At 39.9% G+C, this 17,610-nt stretch overlaps 1 protein-coding gene across 1 annotated transcript in view; it reads right to left on the bottom strand.

Moving 5' to 3' along the window:
• Window positions 1–6,457, bottom strand: part of MOB3B (MOB kinase activator 3B) — a 46,837-nt gene extending 40,380 nt beyond the window's left edge. The window contains exon 1 of the mRNA XM_065656835.1: window positions 5,941–6,457. Within this exon, the coding sequence (XP_065512907.1) occupies window positions 5,941–6,358 (418 nt within the window). The 5' untranslated portion in view covers window positions 6,359–6,457. The remainder of the gene's footprint in view (window positions 1–5,940) is intronic.
• Between the last annotated feature and the right edge of the window lie 11,153 nt (window positions 6,458–17,610).

Below are 17,610 nucleotides of genomic sequence, written 5' to 3'. Positions count from 1 at the left end.
CCTGAACCACAGCAACAGGAAAAAGGGGAGAGAAAAGAGGAAGCTCTGACACATAACTACTTGTAAAATATCTAACTAATATTTTCCAGGCACATTTCAAGACACCAAACTTTCTAAGAGAATCACTGTGATGCTGCTATAACTTTGCTGTAACATACATATACGCACAGAATTCACAAAGTTTTATGACTAGAGGAAAGCTACAGTTATACAATAGTCCATGTCTTGCAGAATATTCTTTATTTAATTTGCACAAGAGATTAACTCAAAACTCTTGGCAAGCACATCCATGCCAAAGGAGAGACTAAGGAAGGGCAGCAACAGTGAAAAGAAGATAAGCTTTACAAAATGAACCTTTTCTTTGGCCCAAACCCAGCATTAGTGTGAAGATGTAAAGATCAGGCAGAAACAATTGTTTGGAATTTACAATGGTCTTCAGCTGACAGCCTACAGCTATGTGAATTCATCACTGGGTGACTGAATGACCAGTTAACAGCCAGTAATCTAACCCTTCCCTTCAGCCTCTGGCAAAGCTTTGTCTTAAAACGAAAGAAACAAACCAGCTGTAGAGATTGTACATTTTTTATTGCAGGGCAGGTATGTATGAAGCAATGGTGGTTCCTGGATGTTGCAATTGCAATGGCTGCAAAGAATGAAGAAAAAGTATATGCAGCAAATGCCAGCAAACACCACTTTGCTCACACCATGGCCACCTCCTCATACTTCGGAAGAGCAATAAAACAGGGACAGTTGTAAGACAAAGTCAGTGATGTCAGTCACTCTCCCCACAATTCTACAGGCTGTATTGTGAAGAGGTCTTTGCTCAGTAAAAGTAGTTGAGGAGCCTCTATTCACACCCATCAGTCAGCTGCTCCCCTGCCTCTACAGAAAAGTTCCCTAAGTGGTAACTATTATAACTGGCTAGAGAACCAGAAAAATTCTACCACAATATTAGCAAGAAACAATTGAAAAATTGTAGTTCATGATTTAGTAGTTGTTTTGAAGCACATCCACAAGGGCCCTCCACAGTCTTGGTCTCCTTTTGTAGGTTCATTGTGGTGACATATTGGGCTCCTCTTTTGGAAGCAGCGTTACACACATGCTCTGTGCAAAAACTCAGAAGCTGTCAGCTACCAAAACCTACTAGTTAAGCATGGACCAGGCAGTGTATTTCTAAAGATGCCTTAACTTTTCAGCTGAATTCTTAGGCTTTAAACGCTTTAAAAGTATGTTTTGATTATGATCAGACATAACTAGGCTATTTCATGACAGTAACTTAATAACCTTTGAAATCATCCTCTGCAAAAACTCTCATAGCTTAAAAGCAATTTTTAACTTCCACTGAATGCCAAATTGCAGCTTCTTAAACTGCTTAATCAGTTTCTAATCAACTTAGCTCTTGTTCCTGAAGCAGTCTGTCAGTGCTGAAATTAGAATTAAGAATCATGGGATAATAGAGGCTGGCATAGATTTTGGGAGGTCCGCACCCCAGCTTTCTGCATTATATAGCCATCAGATCAGGTTGCTCAGGGCTTTATCCAGCCTGGTCTTGAAAACCGCAAAGGAAGACGACAGCACAACCTCTCTGGTGACCCTCTCAACTGCTTTATTGTCCTAACTGGGAAACGTTTTTCATTATGTCAAGTCAGAAAAGAAGTTCACGTTCTTGTTTATTTCAGCAGAACTCTGTCTTCTGACTGTCTTCTCACTTCAAACCATGGACCTGATGAAGAAATCATGTGGTGATGTTCTCTGGCCTGTGTTATGCTGGAGGTCAGATTAGAATAAATGAAATAATCCCCCATGGCCTTAAATATCTGGATATCTTTCCTAGCAACCCTTACAACAGAAAAAACCAACAACCAAACAAAAACCAACAAACCAACATTCCATTCACTGAAAATCCAAACAAGGCAGAATTACTCCCAATTTAAGGCTGCAATGAGGAGGAGAAAAAACCTAAGGCAGCTGAACTTGTCTTGTTTGGGAATCACGGCCTGAAGGGATCACAGCAGTATAGAGTCACTCGCCTTCCTAGCTCCTTTTTTGACACTGCCCAAACACCTATGATGAAAGCTGACAATTGCGGTTCACCAAAACCTGCAATCGTCCCAATGATCTGCTGCATCCCACTCCCACTGATTTCTTCAGACTGTTTACCAAAGAGCAGAGAGAGCAAAAAAGTAGGGGGACTGGGGTACACTTCTGAGGCTATGGAGCATTTAAGATGTCCATATTAGCTTGGGAAATACACCCTTTGAAATGTGCTTAAATCGTGAGACCACTAGGTGCCTGGAGCAACCAGTATTTACTGAAGAAAAAGAGTTTACCCTAAAGCTAAATAAAACTCCAAGACACTACAAAAAAATCATGCTGGCGATAGCTTCACCAGAGTGAAGCAGGAGTACACAGTGAACTCTGTTCTGTTCCTGCATTCACACTCAGTGAGGGCTGAGACAGGTCTGGGTACATCTGTGGTTACATACAGAACGTATTTCCAGAGCTGTCAGCCTCTTACATACCTTAAACCCACTTAAAATGGATAAATGAGACCAAGAATAATGGAAATAAGAACAAGGACATAATGATGTCTAAAATCCTCTACAGGCTGTGAGGCCATTTTATAAAGACAGTCCTTAAAGCTTTGCAATACAAAGAAGTGTTCCTAATATTCAGCACTTGGTTTTGTCACCTGCATACAATACTTGACAGCTCTTCTCTTCTCATACCAGCTCCCTTTTCTCCTGCCAGCCAGTTCAGTGTTAGTAGGAAAGTGGCTAGAGGAAGAGGGTATTTACCAGTGAATGAATAGACCAGAATGACTTGAGAAAGCAGAGGAAATAGCACCAGGCTACAGGAAATACAGAGACTGGTAAGTGGCCAGAGGTTCTTGTGCCAACGTAAACACCGAGATGGTTAAAAATAACATTCAGAACAATTTATAACTCAACTGCATTCATGTTTTTTTTTAAACCACAGAGGAACAACAACACACAAAAAAAGGCCACCAAGCCTGGCTATCCCTATCCTGAAATGATTTTCCTTTAAAGTAACTCCTCAATGAAAGATGTACTTTTAATCACAGTTCTTGAAGTCCCTTTTTTAGATAGTTTCATGACATATGTCAAATGAAAGAGGACATGTTTAATAGGATTAAGCTGAGAAAATGTGTTCAAGGTTCTGTGGACAGCTCCTATGAACCCCAGTCTGGATCTCTTCACCAAACTCATTTGCTAATGGAAAGGTCAGCCCAAATCCCATCCACTGGACAGACAGTTTTTCCAGAACAATTCTCTGTAGACCATATGCTACAAAGAGACAAAGCAATAAATTAATCTTTTTAAGTTAAAGCCACTCAATACTTTAAAACTGTTGTACTATTACTAAAGACGTAAGTCTGTTTTGTTTTCACATCTGAGTATATCATATTTTGAGATCTATTTCAATTGCTTTGAAAAATGAACAATCATCATTTTCACTTTCATTCATTTCTCCGAACGAAAACAGAGGTTTGCATTAATACTAAGTCTATGGTGCATCTAACCAAAGGCTGCTGCAGAGCAGGTAGGAACAATAACAGTATCCAACACAATAACAAATCTGCTCTCTTTGATCAGTTGTAAAAAGCAAGACATGTAATAATATACATGCTGAGTGACTGCATTCCATTCAGCAGTTTTATTAGTAGTACTCAAGACAGGATGGCAGGTAGTATCATCTCCATTTTACAGATACAGACTTGATGTGCAAATAAAACACAAAGATTTCCTTGAAAGGAAAGTAACTTATCCAGGAATAGACTCAAACTTCCCTTTGAGCATTCTGGGTGCCTAAGTAGTGACTTGGTAAGAGAAGAAATACCCAGAACAACAACTTCAACACAGCACCTATTTCTGAACTGTAAGATCTAAGGCCTCCCACGCAATTGTACCAACAGTTTCATACTGCAAATTGGTTACTGAAGAAGATAATGAGAAGTGTGCAGGTGGCCACTATGGTATCTGCAACAAAGACTCAAGAAGAGGGGAGGATAGAATACATATGAATGTGCTGCTCTATGGAATAATGCTCCAAAGGGTATGTATAAAATCTCTTTATGGGACTGTCCAGTCATTTTGGTCTGTAATTCAACCATGGTGCAGTCCACTGCCCCATAAAGGCTCAGGCAGACTTTTCCCCTTCCTTTGGGTCAATTCAGAGTGAGATGATTTTTCACAGACATCAAGCATTCCTGTTGTAAGTTGTATCAGAGTCAAGTCCCATTTTAGAGACCACTACTCCTTCCCCTTCCTCAGTTTCTTCAGATTTAATTTGATCTACAACAGCAGGAGCTGTTTGCAGAAGAAAATTAGTAGACTGAAGGTATTTACTTATTCCATTCTTAGGCTTACAATAGGTAAGCCTTTAGGATAAAATTTCTTCCAGATGTATCATACTACAAACATAAGGGGGGAGCATCTAGAGCTGAAAGCTTGTACGTTGTAGATTTTATTGTTGGTTCAGTGAAGCCCATCAGCATGCCAGTGCATTACCTGCTCCTCATGCTTGCAGACAGGCCATATTTTCTGCATGTGCAAACTGTAAGACCACACAGTAATACTGAAATACTCCAAGATGGAAACTTGGTATAACAAAAGCCTGCAGAAATGCCAATGGAAGCAAAATAATATCTTTCACTGCACCTTCAACTCCAAAAATCACTCACCCTGAAGAAACATAAAACAACAAGTGCTTGAGAAATCAAAGCCATTTTTTCACTGCACAAAATACGTAGTACTGCTTCCTTTGAAATCTTCCTTCTTCTCACTGCGCTGGCAAAGTCCAGATTAAAAGATATATTTACTGCCTTCTTTCTATCTGTTAGTATAGAAAAGTGATAGGAACTGGGAAACAAACCACAACTTTGTACAGACAATTAGCTATCATAGCCAAGAATGAGGTATTTAAAAGGTCAGGAAATACTAATAGACACAGCCTCTTGATGTATCATCTACCAGTTAGCCACAGGCCCCAGCTGCATGTAACCTGCGAAATATTCAGCTGAATTAATTTTAACGTAGGTGCGTTCTTCTTGTTTGTTACTTATCTGGGCCAAGTACTTACATATACATTTCTTACAGCAAGCTCCCGGTTTCCTGCTTGCAAGAAGTGACATCTGTAAGGCATAACATCCTGTCTGTTCTTATTACCTGCAGCCATAGCTAAAGATTTAGGCTGCCTAGCCTCCACAAGGTGCTCTTCTGCAAAGTCCTCCACATCCAGAGGGAACTATTCCAGCAAAGATACTTCCACCTACTTGACCCGCTCTTCAGGAAAACTAACTATAGTATTATAAAAGGAAAATTCTGCTGCATTTAACAGCTCTCTCATCTGAGCTCTCTGTTTAAACCACAGCAAAGCTTTTTAGCTATATATAATCTTAGAAACAGTGATCTGGAGAATAATTCGCTTTCCAATTCGTCAGTTTTGCATGGAAAGTCAAGAGAAGGTGGGAGGGCAGAGTCCACTGCATTCCTGACTTCCATTGCTTTGCACTGCACATAGCTGCACACACTTCAAAGGGAGGATATCACTCTAATTAGGCTTTGCTTTCTTTCCATTCTGTATCTGCCTAAGTGGCCAGGCAAAATGCACAGCAAAGCAAATTTGATCAGCTTTCAACAAGCTAATAATGCAATGCTGACCAACCTTAGTGATTAATCAGGGAGGCCTACCAGAGACAAATGGCTAGAATGAACACATTTTAGGCTAACGAACCCCACCATATCTAGCATCCACAGTTAACATTTCACATTATTCCTGCAAGATAGCCTCTTCCTCCCCACCTGTTGATTAAAGACTTGAATTTCACAGTCCTTAAAAAGGAGTTTGGGAAGAGAACATGCTTAGTACACAGAATGAGAAGCAGTTCATGCTTCAGGGCTTCTTCCTCACACTTACCTACACTCGTAGGAAATATATCCTCATTGTTGATTTGCACCTCGATCCAGTCCATGAGAAGATTCATATACTGGGGTGCTGGCAATGCTGTGGGCCTCTTGTACTTCATATCATCCTGCCACCGGTACTCATACTTGGGGCCTCCAGACATCACCGGGCAGGTCCTCTCTGTGCAGAACTCACAAATAGTTCCATAAATGAGGTTGATCCTGTTGAAGAAGTCAACAACATGGACAGCCACCCAGTCATTTTGGTCTTCTCCGCTGGGCAACTGCACAGCCGCTTTCAAGTCCACGCCTGAGTTCAGAGAGGCCTGCGCTCGTTTGTGAAGTTCAAACCTCTGGGTTCCAGGTTCAAACTTGCGTTTTGGGCGGAAAGTCTTATCTTTATTAAAGACTTGCTTGAGTGCTATGGACATGTCTGCTAATCCTTGGCTCTGCAGCAGCTGGCAGAAAAGCAGAGCTGAAATTTCGTGCAGGTACCTGAAAACAGTTGCTTCCTATCACAGGTGCTCCAGGCCCTTCTTGTCTTCTCAGAGAAGCTCTTATCAACTTCAGAGAAGTCTAATAACTCTTCCTCTTGAAAGCCTTCCCGAAAGGCTTCATGTCCCTAAGGATATGGAAACAATATTCATTACTGGTAAGCCCAAGTCTAGGCCTGTCAGTTTGTTACCATCTTACCATCATTTTCTAGTGATTATGAGCTGAAAAGCTAATATGTAACAAGTTAGCCTTAAAAACTGTCTAACCCTAACCTGATGAATACTAAAAAAAAAGCCTCATTTTTTGAAGTATTAAGGAATTAAATTCTCTGCTCGTTTTAAATATCTACCCAGAGGCTCTTATCAAAAAGACGGGAATTCAATAAATCTTTTATAATCTTCTCATCTTTAGATAATTTTTAAATCAACCTTTTCATTTTTTTTGCATTTTTACAGTGACTGCATACCATGCATTATGTACGTACAAATTTAGTAGACAAAATACTATGTGACAACTTAGAAGTCTTATCTAACTGCTCCTAAAGTGACTGATGGTGCCTTGAAGCATCCACCATAATTTTAGTGCTCTTCTCTGAAGGAAAAAAATCTCTGAGCAAGATTTTTCCATATTTGTTCTCTATTTTTAATTAATGAGCTATTTGTTTTTTTCAAACCTCATAGAACCTAGTTAAAGTGAAAGCTACAGTACTGCACAGAAATAATTCCTGTTTCCCACAGAACTGTACAGATATTGTTATTTTTCTTGACCCATCTTCAGGAATTCAGTAGTGGTGTTAATTTTCTATTGGATTATGCAGAAAGATTAGAAAGCAATGGTGAAGCTGCCACTTACTTTATAGGTCTATTCATCTTCTCTACAAGGGAATACTTGGCATTGTCATTCCTACAAAGGAAGAGCATAGACTTTGTGTTGTTCCATCTAACCTACTCTGTCAAGAAAGAATGGTTTTGACAGTTTGCTGAAAAAATAAATCACTGCATTAGTTCTGATTTGTTCGGATATATACGTGCAGAAGAACATTATCATCACTTAACGTAGGTGATCAGTAGGTGATAGGATAGATAGCTATCTCAGTTAGACTTTTATTTTAGTACCGAAGGTTTTATGATTAAAGACAGGGAGTAAACATTTCATGCTATGCATTATTTAAATTAAGTAACACAATATGTTTTGAATTTGCACAGTGATACAAAAATCCTACCTTATCAGTGGCTGATGAATTCTCATAATGGGATTACATACACCCCACTGTTTCCCTTAACAGAAATAATGTCCCTGAAAATTTTACAAGGCTGTGTGTGGAAAGCATTAAATTCCTCTGAAGACAGTTGCCCAATGCTTTGCTAAGGGGCAGAAAGGAAGAGAAAAAAGCTGGGGGTGGGGTGGGGGGTGTGTTTGTCTGGGTTTTTTTTTTTTTTTTTTTTTTTTTTTTTAAAGCACCACAGGTAACACATCTGTAAGCAAAGAGGAATCTGGTGTGCTAGACCCCATACTCACACAATAGAACGTAAGTGCCAAGAAGAGATCCTCTCCCAAACAGATGAAAGATTATCATCCAGCCAATAAGCAAGCAAGCAGCAGCTAAACAAAACCAGCAGAGAAGTGCCTCTTTTTCCTTTTACTAACGGCACGATGGAGGGATACTCCAACAATGAGTTTATAAACAGTCATTCATTCTGTGGCAGCAAAATACGAGAAGTTCAGGGATGAACTCCAGGGAGACTATTGTCATATCTGACATGACCCTTGGAGTAATGTTTGAACACAGATATCCTGAATGTTCAAATCCAGAGACCCTGAAACCTGACAAAGGTCAGGGAAAGAAGACTTTAAACAAAACTAGTCTTGGAACAGTTTAGTTAAGTGTCATTGGGAGGGAATGAAGGCACTTGAAAGAGACAACTTTTGCCCTACAGTTTGTTGTTTGTTACTAAGACCTATAACCTCCATCTCTCATATGCTCCGTGGCAGTCAGCTTTTTATTTAAAAGCCTTTCAAAGAATAGCTGAGTACTGCTCAGACTGAGCTTGTGACTGACACGCTTTGAGATGGCATGGAGCCAATGTACCAGTTTGCAATAATATGGATGTTAGCTCCAGGCTTTCATAGTTTAGGTAAGTACTTTTTTCGCCACTTTAATATACCTGGCGCTCTTATGTGGCTACTTTGACTCTCTTCCTCACCTATAAATATTCACCAGAACATGCAAGGAGTTTTTATTTAAAACAACAAGCTGAGCAACAAATAAAACTCATCTTCAAAGGACACATTTTGAAGCACAGTACTCACTGCTGTTAAACCTCTTCCAAGAAAAACAGAAGACGCCCTATTTTATAGGCTATTTTCTAATGAATGTGCAAACATAATTAATCATATTGAATATGTACTCTTTCCTACTCATCTCCATACACTCAGTAAGTCTGCATAAAACAAATTAACGCAGAGAAGAAGCAACCAAAACATTCAGCAAACAACTCATTATCTCAAATCTTCCGTGTACCAGGAGTCACAGGTTGAAATTGTCTGTGGAAGCACACATACATCATGGTCAAATTCAACCCAAGGACTAATCCAAAAGATTACTATGCAGCCAGATGAAAATGGTCTTTAATGCACCAGGGCAGAATAGAATTTCCTATACATTTCCTGTCTGGAGAGTCTTCTGTTCTGCATCCTGCAATGAAAGCCAGGGCTCTTACTCTTTCATCTTCCTACCAGTCTACACAACACAGAACCACATACTGTCTTTGCAAAGCTGGGCTGCAGAAGTCAAACTCCCTTTTTAACTTCTCTTCAAGACTTAGCTCTGCTAAGAGCTGATTTTTTTTTCCTCTCTCAAAATACGACCGAAGGCTGCGCAAAGCCAGGGGATGGATGAACTTGCTTTCTCGTGCATTTTCATGTGCAAGAATACAAAAATAGAATATACGACCTGAATTTCACAGAAATACTGCAACAAATCAGCTCTCTGAAATATTTTTTTGCATCCTACTTGCTAATTAACCCTTGTCTTCACTCAAAAGCTAACAGAAATGAATGAAGAAATAAACAAGAATTTTGAGACTTGCTCCCTCACTTCTGAAACAGACTCCTTTCCTGCAGGTTACACAGCTACCCTTATGCCCCCCACTCAAGCAACCAGCTCAGTTAGGCTTTTCTAAACACTTACCAACAGCATAACCATTGCTTCCCTGGAACAAAGAAGCTTCCACGTTACTCTCAAAAGAACACGCTCACCTGATTTTCAGCAGAGATTAAACATAGACGCTTTAGGTTTAGATCCTTCATAGGCTGCAACTAATGGGAAAGCTCTAGCCAGAGTTTGTGGGCTCTAAAAGCATGTTTACAGCTTGGGCAACGAAGTGGTGGTAGTTAATGGTAGGGTGGCCACTCCTCTGCTTTGGACTGAATCATTAAGGCATTGCAGGAACTCATTCACCATTAGACTTCCAACGTGTTGCTCCATTGTGTTTGAATCAACAGTCAGTGATGACAGGTTTGTCATTCCATCCCAGAGCAGGTACTGTCAATTGCTTCAAAATCGCATAGCATTAGCAAAACCACATCAGATAACCTGAACAACAAATGGTGAGCAAAATACCTATATTTTTAAAGCACTGAGAATGTAATTTGGCTGGCCAGCCATCACTGTCACTTCCATGACAATTTTCATCTGACAAGAACGAGAAATGCTGTCAGTTTCATAATCTCAGTTGGTCTTGTAGAGAGCTGCTTCACAGATAAAACACTGAACAATGTTGTTGTATTACACTGGATCATAACTCCTCGAAATCTGTAGTACAGTGGCACCCACCTTCCTTCCACGTAAAATTAAATTTGACTATTGCTAACAGATATTTTGCAGTCTCCTCTCGTTTCATAGTAATGCCAGCAGAACTGCTCCTTCTTTATACCTGTGTCAAAGGTGATAGAAACTGGCTTCTGATCTTTTATGACAGGTCTTAATTATACAACAGGGCATTGTGGCTCATGGTGTTTGGTGTGAAAGTATAGGGAGCCCATATTCTGGATGCCCTTCTGAACTAGATGCTTAATATTGTCTGTGCTGGTATGGACAGCTCAGATAACTTCTTCCAGCACTTCAGCTCCTCTTCTTTCTTTCCTGAGCAATGGATTTCTGAAGACATGTGACACCCACCAATAGCTTTTCCCGAGCAACTACTCCATGGCATGAATAATGAAGCTGGATGAATTCCCTTGCTAGCAGAGCCATGACTGAGGATGGTAACCACAGATTTGGAGATGACCTCAGAACAGACAACCAGGCCCTCAAAAGCTTCATCCATGGTGTCAGTATAACAGTAATCAATGCTGTCCCCAGCCTTGTGCAGAAACACACACATATAGAGACAGCAACTCAGTCTAAATATCGGGTATACCAAGTCAACACATGGAAATAACAAACCAGTCCTACCCATGCAGATACCACTAAAAAAACAACCCACAACAAACCACACAGCCTGATCACCATCATGTCTGAGTCACTGTTGAGTTAAAAAACGTACTACATCATTTTGTCTTATACTTTCTATTAAATCACTGGTAATAAGAATGTTAAATGACCACTGTTTACAAATACACACCTTTCATCACGGAACTCTAGTGAGCATTACACAACTTTTAGAGGGTGGCTGGGAAGATAGTTGGTATAATTCCCATTTTGTTAGCCAAGAAAGTGAGGACACATGACTTCTCCAGCATCAAATACACAGTAAGCTGCAAGACACTGTCTGAAAATCAACTCAGTATCAGCTGATTTTTACATTTTCCTTCCAAAATATGTCTTCATTTTGAGTACATGCAGAGTCTGATCTAAAGCCAGCTAAAGCCCGTAGGAAAGCACACATTTGATCAAAATCCTGTTAAGGTCCATAATTTTGTAGACTTCTCATGTTTGGCTTTATATTTCACTATCCATACAAGGGGCCATTTTACTACGGCTACATTGGAGAACTGGGACAGCAAATACATTCTATGGAGCCACATACACATACCATGCTCTTTTCTGACTGAGCAAATGTACACCTTTTCTACTTTTAGGCTCTTGTTTGAGAGCCAGTATTATACTATACAAGGAACAGGTTCTGTTTAACACACTGAACTACGAACAATTATGCAGCACGGAAAAGCCTGTCCTGAAATCACCTTTCCTATTTACTAAGTAAAAATCAGCCAAGTGACTAGGAACAATAATATTCAACGTATCTTATTTACATACTTCAATTTGTGCAGTGCAGCAAAGTTTTTCCTGAAATCACATGGAAAATAATTAATTACACAACATTTGTGTTCGCAGCAAAAATTTCTTGATATGATAAGACATTCTTCATGCAAAAAAACCCTCCCCTTACTAACCTGTAATGTACACAAGGAGATTAAGTTTGTCTTATGGTTGCGCCAGAGTTGAAAGGGAAAGGAAAAAGGATCAAAGCAAGTTTAGGTTACTGAGAAAATGTTAAAAGCAGTATACACAAACACAGGAACGAGGTTCTGGGGGTCAGTGTATCTTTTCTTACATTCCTTCCTATCTTCAATGATCTTGCAAGTTCCATAAAGACTAAGCTCCTGGAATTAAGGGTGTCTAAGACTTAGAAGAAGTATACACAGAAATGCGTAAACAATGTCTCCATTTCCGAGGTGCTGGCTTGGATAGCTTCTCCATGGCTTCAACAGTGAAAGGTTTCAGGTAGAACCAACATACTACTGCAGCCTTTGTCCATAGTTTCTATGTTATTTACATGAAACCTGTAGCATATAAATTAATACAAAAAATAACAAAAGTAAATGGTAGCATCCAGTTAAAGGAAGCTTACTGATGCTTCACTACAAGAATTTGCTTTTCTTTATTGCAGTAGAAGTCCCAGGAACTTTAGGGGAAAAAAATGAGAATTTGGCTTGAAGTCCTGCCCAAGAAAGGATTCCTGGGCTTTCTCCAAGTTCTCCCCTTTTCTCTAAAGCTACTAGGATTACCTTACACTAATCTGCATGTGATAACCACAATAACAGCACTGCAGCCTCAAGGTACTCAGGTGGAAAGAAGCCTTCCCATAGCCAGAAACATTTCCCACATACCACAACATCCATTCATTTGGCATGCAGTAACTAGCCTTTGGTCTGAGAACAGGAAAAATAATGAACGAATGATTTCATGAGACTAACAAAAGCCACAATTGTAAAAGATCACAGAAAACTGCATAAATAGTATTTTCATAATCAAAGTGTCAAGGTTCAATTAAGTAAATAGAAATGACCTTTGATTCTTTTCTTGTTTAGACTAATAACCACTACACTCCATTTGTAAGGTAAAAAATTGGAAAGGGAAAGCAAAATACAATGGATAACTGTCTATAAAACTGTGTGCTTTAAAAATGAATGTAGCTACGTAACATGTGAAAACGATAACTAAATTATCATCAGATGCTTCTGCCTGAAAATCTCTAAGCTATGCTAATACTGTAGCAACATTTGACAAAGGGAATAAAATGATGCTTTATGATTCTGCCAAAAATTTTCATAGGGATAAAACTGAAAAATAATAAATTGCTAAAGAACAGGGTCGGTCCCTGTGACAACTTTGAAGCACCCCGCCCATCTTTTGCAAAACAAAGGACTCATTAACAGTATATGTTATGCCTTAAACAGCCGGTTTTTGCAACTTTGGACAGGAAAAGACAGGTGTCTGTGAAGACAGACACTCTATCTGTTCTCTTTCAAGGTCTCTGCGAAACAAAGGCATAAATTTTTGAGATAAAGACAATTAACAGTGTTGCCTTCTGAAGTCTATCAAGGCCTCAGTCCTCATTCCTGGTTAACTGCGATTACCAAGATGGGTCATCTAGTGGACAGTCAACTGCTAGGAGAAATCACAAACTTACCAGCTACCCCTATCAGACAGAACAACTCACTTCAGGTCAGCACCGCAACCAACCCTCTAATTTTTTGACCACTGACCCATTTCTGGAACAGTCTTCTTAATTAGCACGAAGAGTGAGGAGAGGGAGGAGATGAGTCACCTCTCTCCTATCTTGCATGTAAATGGACTGGGTTATAAAACTTCCTCACTTGGGACACTTTTTAGTCTGTTTGTGTTTTGTGTGTTTGTGTGTGTGTGTGTGTGTTGTGCAGTATTAACAAAGTTTCATAGCACCCACCACCAAGACAGCTACAGAGAAGGTCACTGGAACAACGACCTTCAGAGTGGTGAGATCTTCCCTTTCTTCTGATATCTTAATCTATCTCGTTTTCTTCTCTCTCCCTCTTTTTCGAACTTTATTCTGGATACATAAGAGTAATATCTTGTGAGTTCTGCTGTTGAAGTCTTCCTAAGTTTTATGATATAGTTACAAACTTCTGCCAAGTCATTATTCACTGTAATTCCACTGAGTGTTTTTAGTAAATTCGTGATTTAATTGAACCTCTTGGGTGACTGTCGTCACTTTGTGTTACTGTACAAAGTATTCAGAGTTAACTCATCCCTAATGTCACCTGGTGGGACGGGACAGTCCCTCTATCGTGACTAAGTAGCAATGGCTTGAGCAGGCACCAAGGGATAACACGTTTGCAGTCCTTTATAGACAAATGCCATTAATCATATTATCTTCATATTTGTCATAAGCATATTTCAGAAGCAATGTTAGGTACAACTATTATATTTTAGTATCCCAGTGCTTTATTTACAACCATTTAATTCCACTACTTCCAACAAATTTCCCTTCTGTACAGACTACAGTTTTAGGAGAACTGTTTGTACAAAACAATGAGAAGTTGACCTAAACAGCAGTCTTCTCTATGATGACATACATCAGCTGTTTGACAGCAGCAGAATCAGATATGACTGCTAAAATCTTAGGTCACAAAAGCTGTTTATTAATCCAAATGAAGTTTGCTTTTCAGCATGGGGATTAATGTTCGCGTCTTAACAGAGAACTCGCCTCCGGAGCAGTTATCATTCTACTGCCTTTTACAAGTATTAATGTAGTTAAACCTCATCTGAAGTTCTGGAAATGTACACTGATCACTATGAAGATCCTGAGCATAACCTGGCACTTACTTATTCACTGCAAGTTTATTTTGTAACAGCATCTGTAGCAATCCAGTCAGGAACATGGCCTTACTGTAGCATACATTTTAAGATGGACTGAAATAGGTTCTCTCTCAGAACCACAGTGAAGAAATTGCAAAAAAATGCATGGTTCAGAGTACACTTAAATTCAGCCTCTGTTATCCGGGAATTTAAGGTTTTAACCCTCTACAGACTGATACCCATGCAGGGGTATGCATGGCTACATTTTTTTTCCTGAAAAGTCAGTCCTGCCCAACCTTTCATGTTCCTACCATCTTCCCTGTGATAGCTGGCCCAGGTGTTTATATATATACCCTTGCAGGGAGCTGTATAAGGCTAAGATGTAAATTGGAATAATTAAACAAACCAGTGATTTTTTATCCCAATCAATTTCTTTGATCCCTTGCTTGGCCACACAGCACAGAACAGTATAAGGAAAGGTCTGAATGGAAGGCAGAGGATGACACAGGTGGAATAGGAAACCCATGGGAGTGGTTTTTCAGCGACGGATGCTTTAGTGAATCAGTGTTTGCCATGATCGTTACAGGCTTCTTAAACCTTTAAAGCAGGTGGGGAACTCCCTTTAGCTCAGGCAACTACGGAGGCTCAAGTCTGACAGAGTGACAGATCACAGTGAAGCATGCATTTCTGACAGTCCCTTTGAATGCTGTCTTTCTATTACACACCCAGGTTCTTCCAGTTGTCTCTCCGGTTCACAGGCTTTTACTGGTCTGAGCTGTGGCTAGCACATGTGCAAGCACAGTCACCAAACCACATTCACTGTAAGTACACAGCCTCTGCTTTCAGTTACCAAGCCCTTGTAATGTGCTATGTCCTTCCACCACTAATATAGCAAACCCTTTATGAGGGGTTTCGCCAGTTGCTGTTATAATCATTGCTCTTGTAAGCAGTTACTGTGCTGGTGAATTGGGAGGTTCAGCTTACTGCAGTAGGAATAGCAATAGAATGAGTTCCCTAACCCTGCTTCTGCCAAAATCCGAAAAAATGCTAGTCAGGTTATGTGAGTGATAGGGAGCAACAAAACACACACACACAGAAATCTGGTGTCAGACCTCCTACCAGGGCCTTCCTCTACTCCTTTGTGTACAGACCAAGGAGAGGGCAGGTCTTTCTGTACAAGGCAATACAATGGCTTATCTGCTAGAAGCCAGCACTTTACCCCCTAGACCAGGGGTGTCAAACTCATATTCACCGGGGGCCACGTCAGCCTCGCGGTTGCCTTCAAAGGGATGACTAATTTTAGGACTGTAGGAGAAGTTATATTTATACAGTCCTAAAACTACAGTCGGCCCTTTGAAGGCAACCGCGAGGCTGATGTGGCCCCCAGTGAAAATAAGTTTGACAGCCCTGTTCTAGAACTTCAAGAGCCCTATTCTCCATGCAGTAGCCAAACTCAGTTTTATCTTTTGTCTAAATCTTAGCTTTGGGAAACCATGTATGTGTTCTGCTTTAAGAAAAAAAATCTAAATCATATGTTCCATCTCAGTGACATTTCAATTAAAACCACTCATTTTCTTGTCCACGGAAAGCATGCAAAGAAACAGATATAAAGGCAGAGTTATGTTACATACACTATGCTGGCAGAGACAAATAACTAACACTCTATGGAGAAAATAGGACTTCCTGCAAGTATATTGAAAACCAGATGTAAGAACATCAGCTCAAATCTACTCAGACCCTTTAGCCTTAATCTGGCTTCTCCCACCAAAGCCCATGTTAATGTGGCGTGGGTGAACATGGGAGAGAGAGGCTGGTGACACCGGGTGACTCAGCAACTGTTCTTATTAGCTCAGGATTTCAGAGATGTTTTCCAGATCAAATATCTGCAAGGGGGCTATGGCATCTTCAACTGGTGCACTGCACCACTTCCAACAAACATTGGTAATTATCAACATGGGCATGGTGATTTTCCATTACAAAACACTACCCTTAACTCTATGCTCCTGAGAGACAACATTTGCCTAAAATCATGTGGGAGTCAGAAACTTGAGGTCAAGCCTGACCTATGCAGCCCCTTGAACTGACTGACAATAACTGAAAACTGAGGGTGATTGCTATGGGCACAAAACAGTTCAGTAGGAGGACAGTGAAGGTAGCTTCATTATTAACAAAGGGGAGACATTTATTTGTCTTTATAAAGTAAGATGGATCAAGACAAGGCAAAATGCATAATTCTTTAAAAATGGAGGAATATTAAAAAAAACCAATAATTTAATTGCAAATATTTTTCAATTATTTAGATCATAAATCTAAAACCTTGTCCAGAAATGGAGCTCCAACAGCTCTAGGACCCAATCCATTGACTTTAAAACACAGCTCTGCATGGTTATCAGAAAAGCTAAGTGTATGAAACAACAGAATAAATATTTGTTTCTGATGGTTTGGATCAAAGTGCGCAATATGGCAGGTAGTGAGAGAGGCAGCAATACCTTTGATTACGGATATATGCAAACTCCTACCAAGGAGACATAAAGGCAAGGTATTTGTATATGTGTCTTTTGAAGAATACAAAAGATTTCACAGATCTGAGAGAGACGATGATTTTGTAGGTGAAGGCTCTGGTGTACTGGTAGTCTGGAACTTGGCAAGTCATACTGTGCTTCAGCAGCATGCAGGCACAAGGTATTGCCTCTGCAGTTGGTCATGGGGTCATAAGTGTCTAGCTGTGTGATCTGTGTTTTCAAAATTCAGAGAAATAAATCATCCACTATGTTGGTCTTAACTTGCGGGACTAAACTGACTTGATAGCTGAAGAGATTTTTCTCCAGAGAACCATTCTGATCAACACCCTGCAATTTTATCATGCTCAGCCTTTTCATTTGGTCAAAATGACCTACTGTTATGCACAGGGGGAAAACCAGAGATTCTGCTAAATATATGCACCACCCCATAAACCAGGCTAGAAACAGAATACCTGGAGTGAGTTAATCATCCACACTGCAGAGCTCTGAATCAGTGATCCTGCAGGACTCACTTGGAGAAGAAAAACAATGTTTTCTTTGCCATCTGTGATACCTGAAATATAATGAAAGCAAGCAAATGAAGTCAAAGAAATGATATATC

Source organism: Caloenas nicobarica, chromosome Z, assembly GCF_036013445.1.
Source record: "Caloenas nicobarica isolate bCalNic1 chromosome Z, bCalNic1.hap1, whole genome shotgun sequence".
Taxonomy (NCBI): Eukaryota; Metazoa; Chordata; class Aves; order Columbiformes; family Columbidae; genus Caloenas; species Caloenas nicobarica.
Note: the sequence above shows the minus strand (reverse complement) of the source record. Positions and strands in the feature narration are given on the sequence as shown.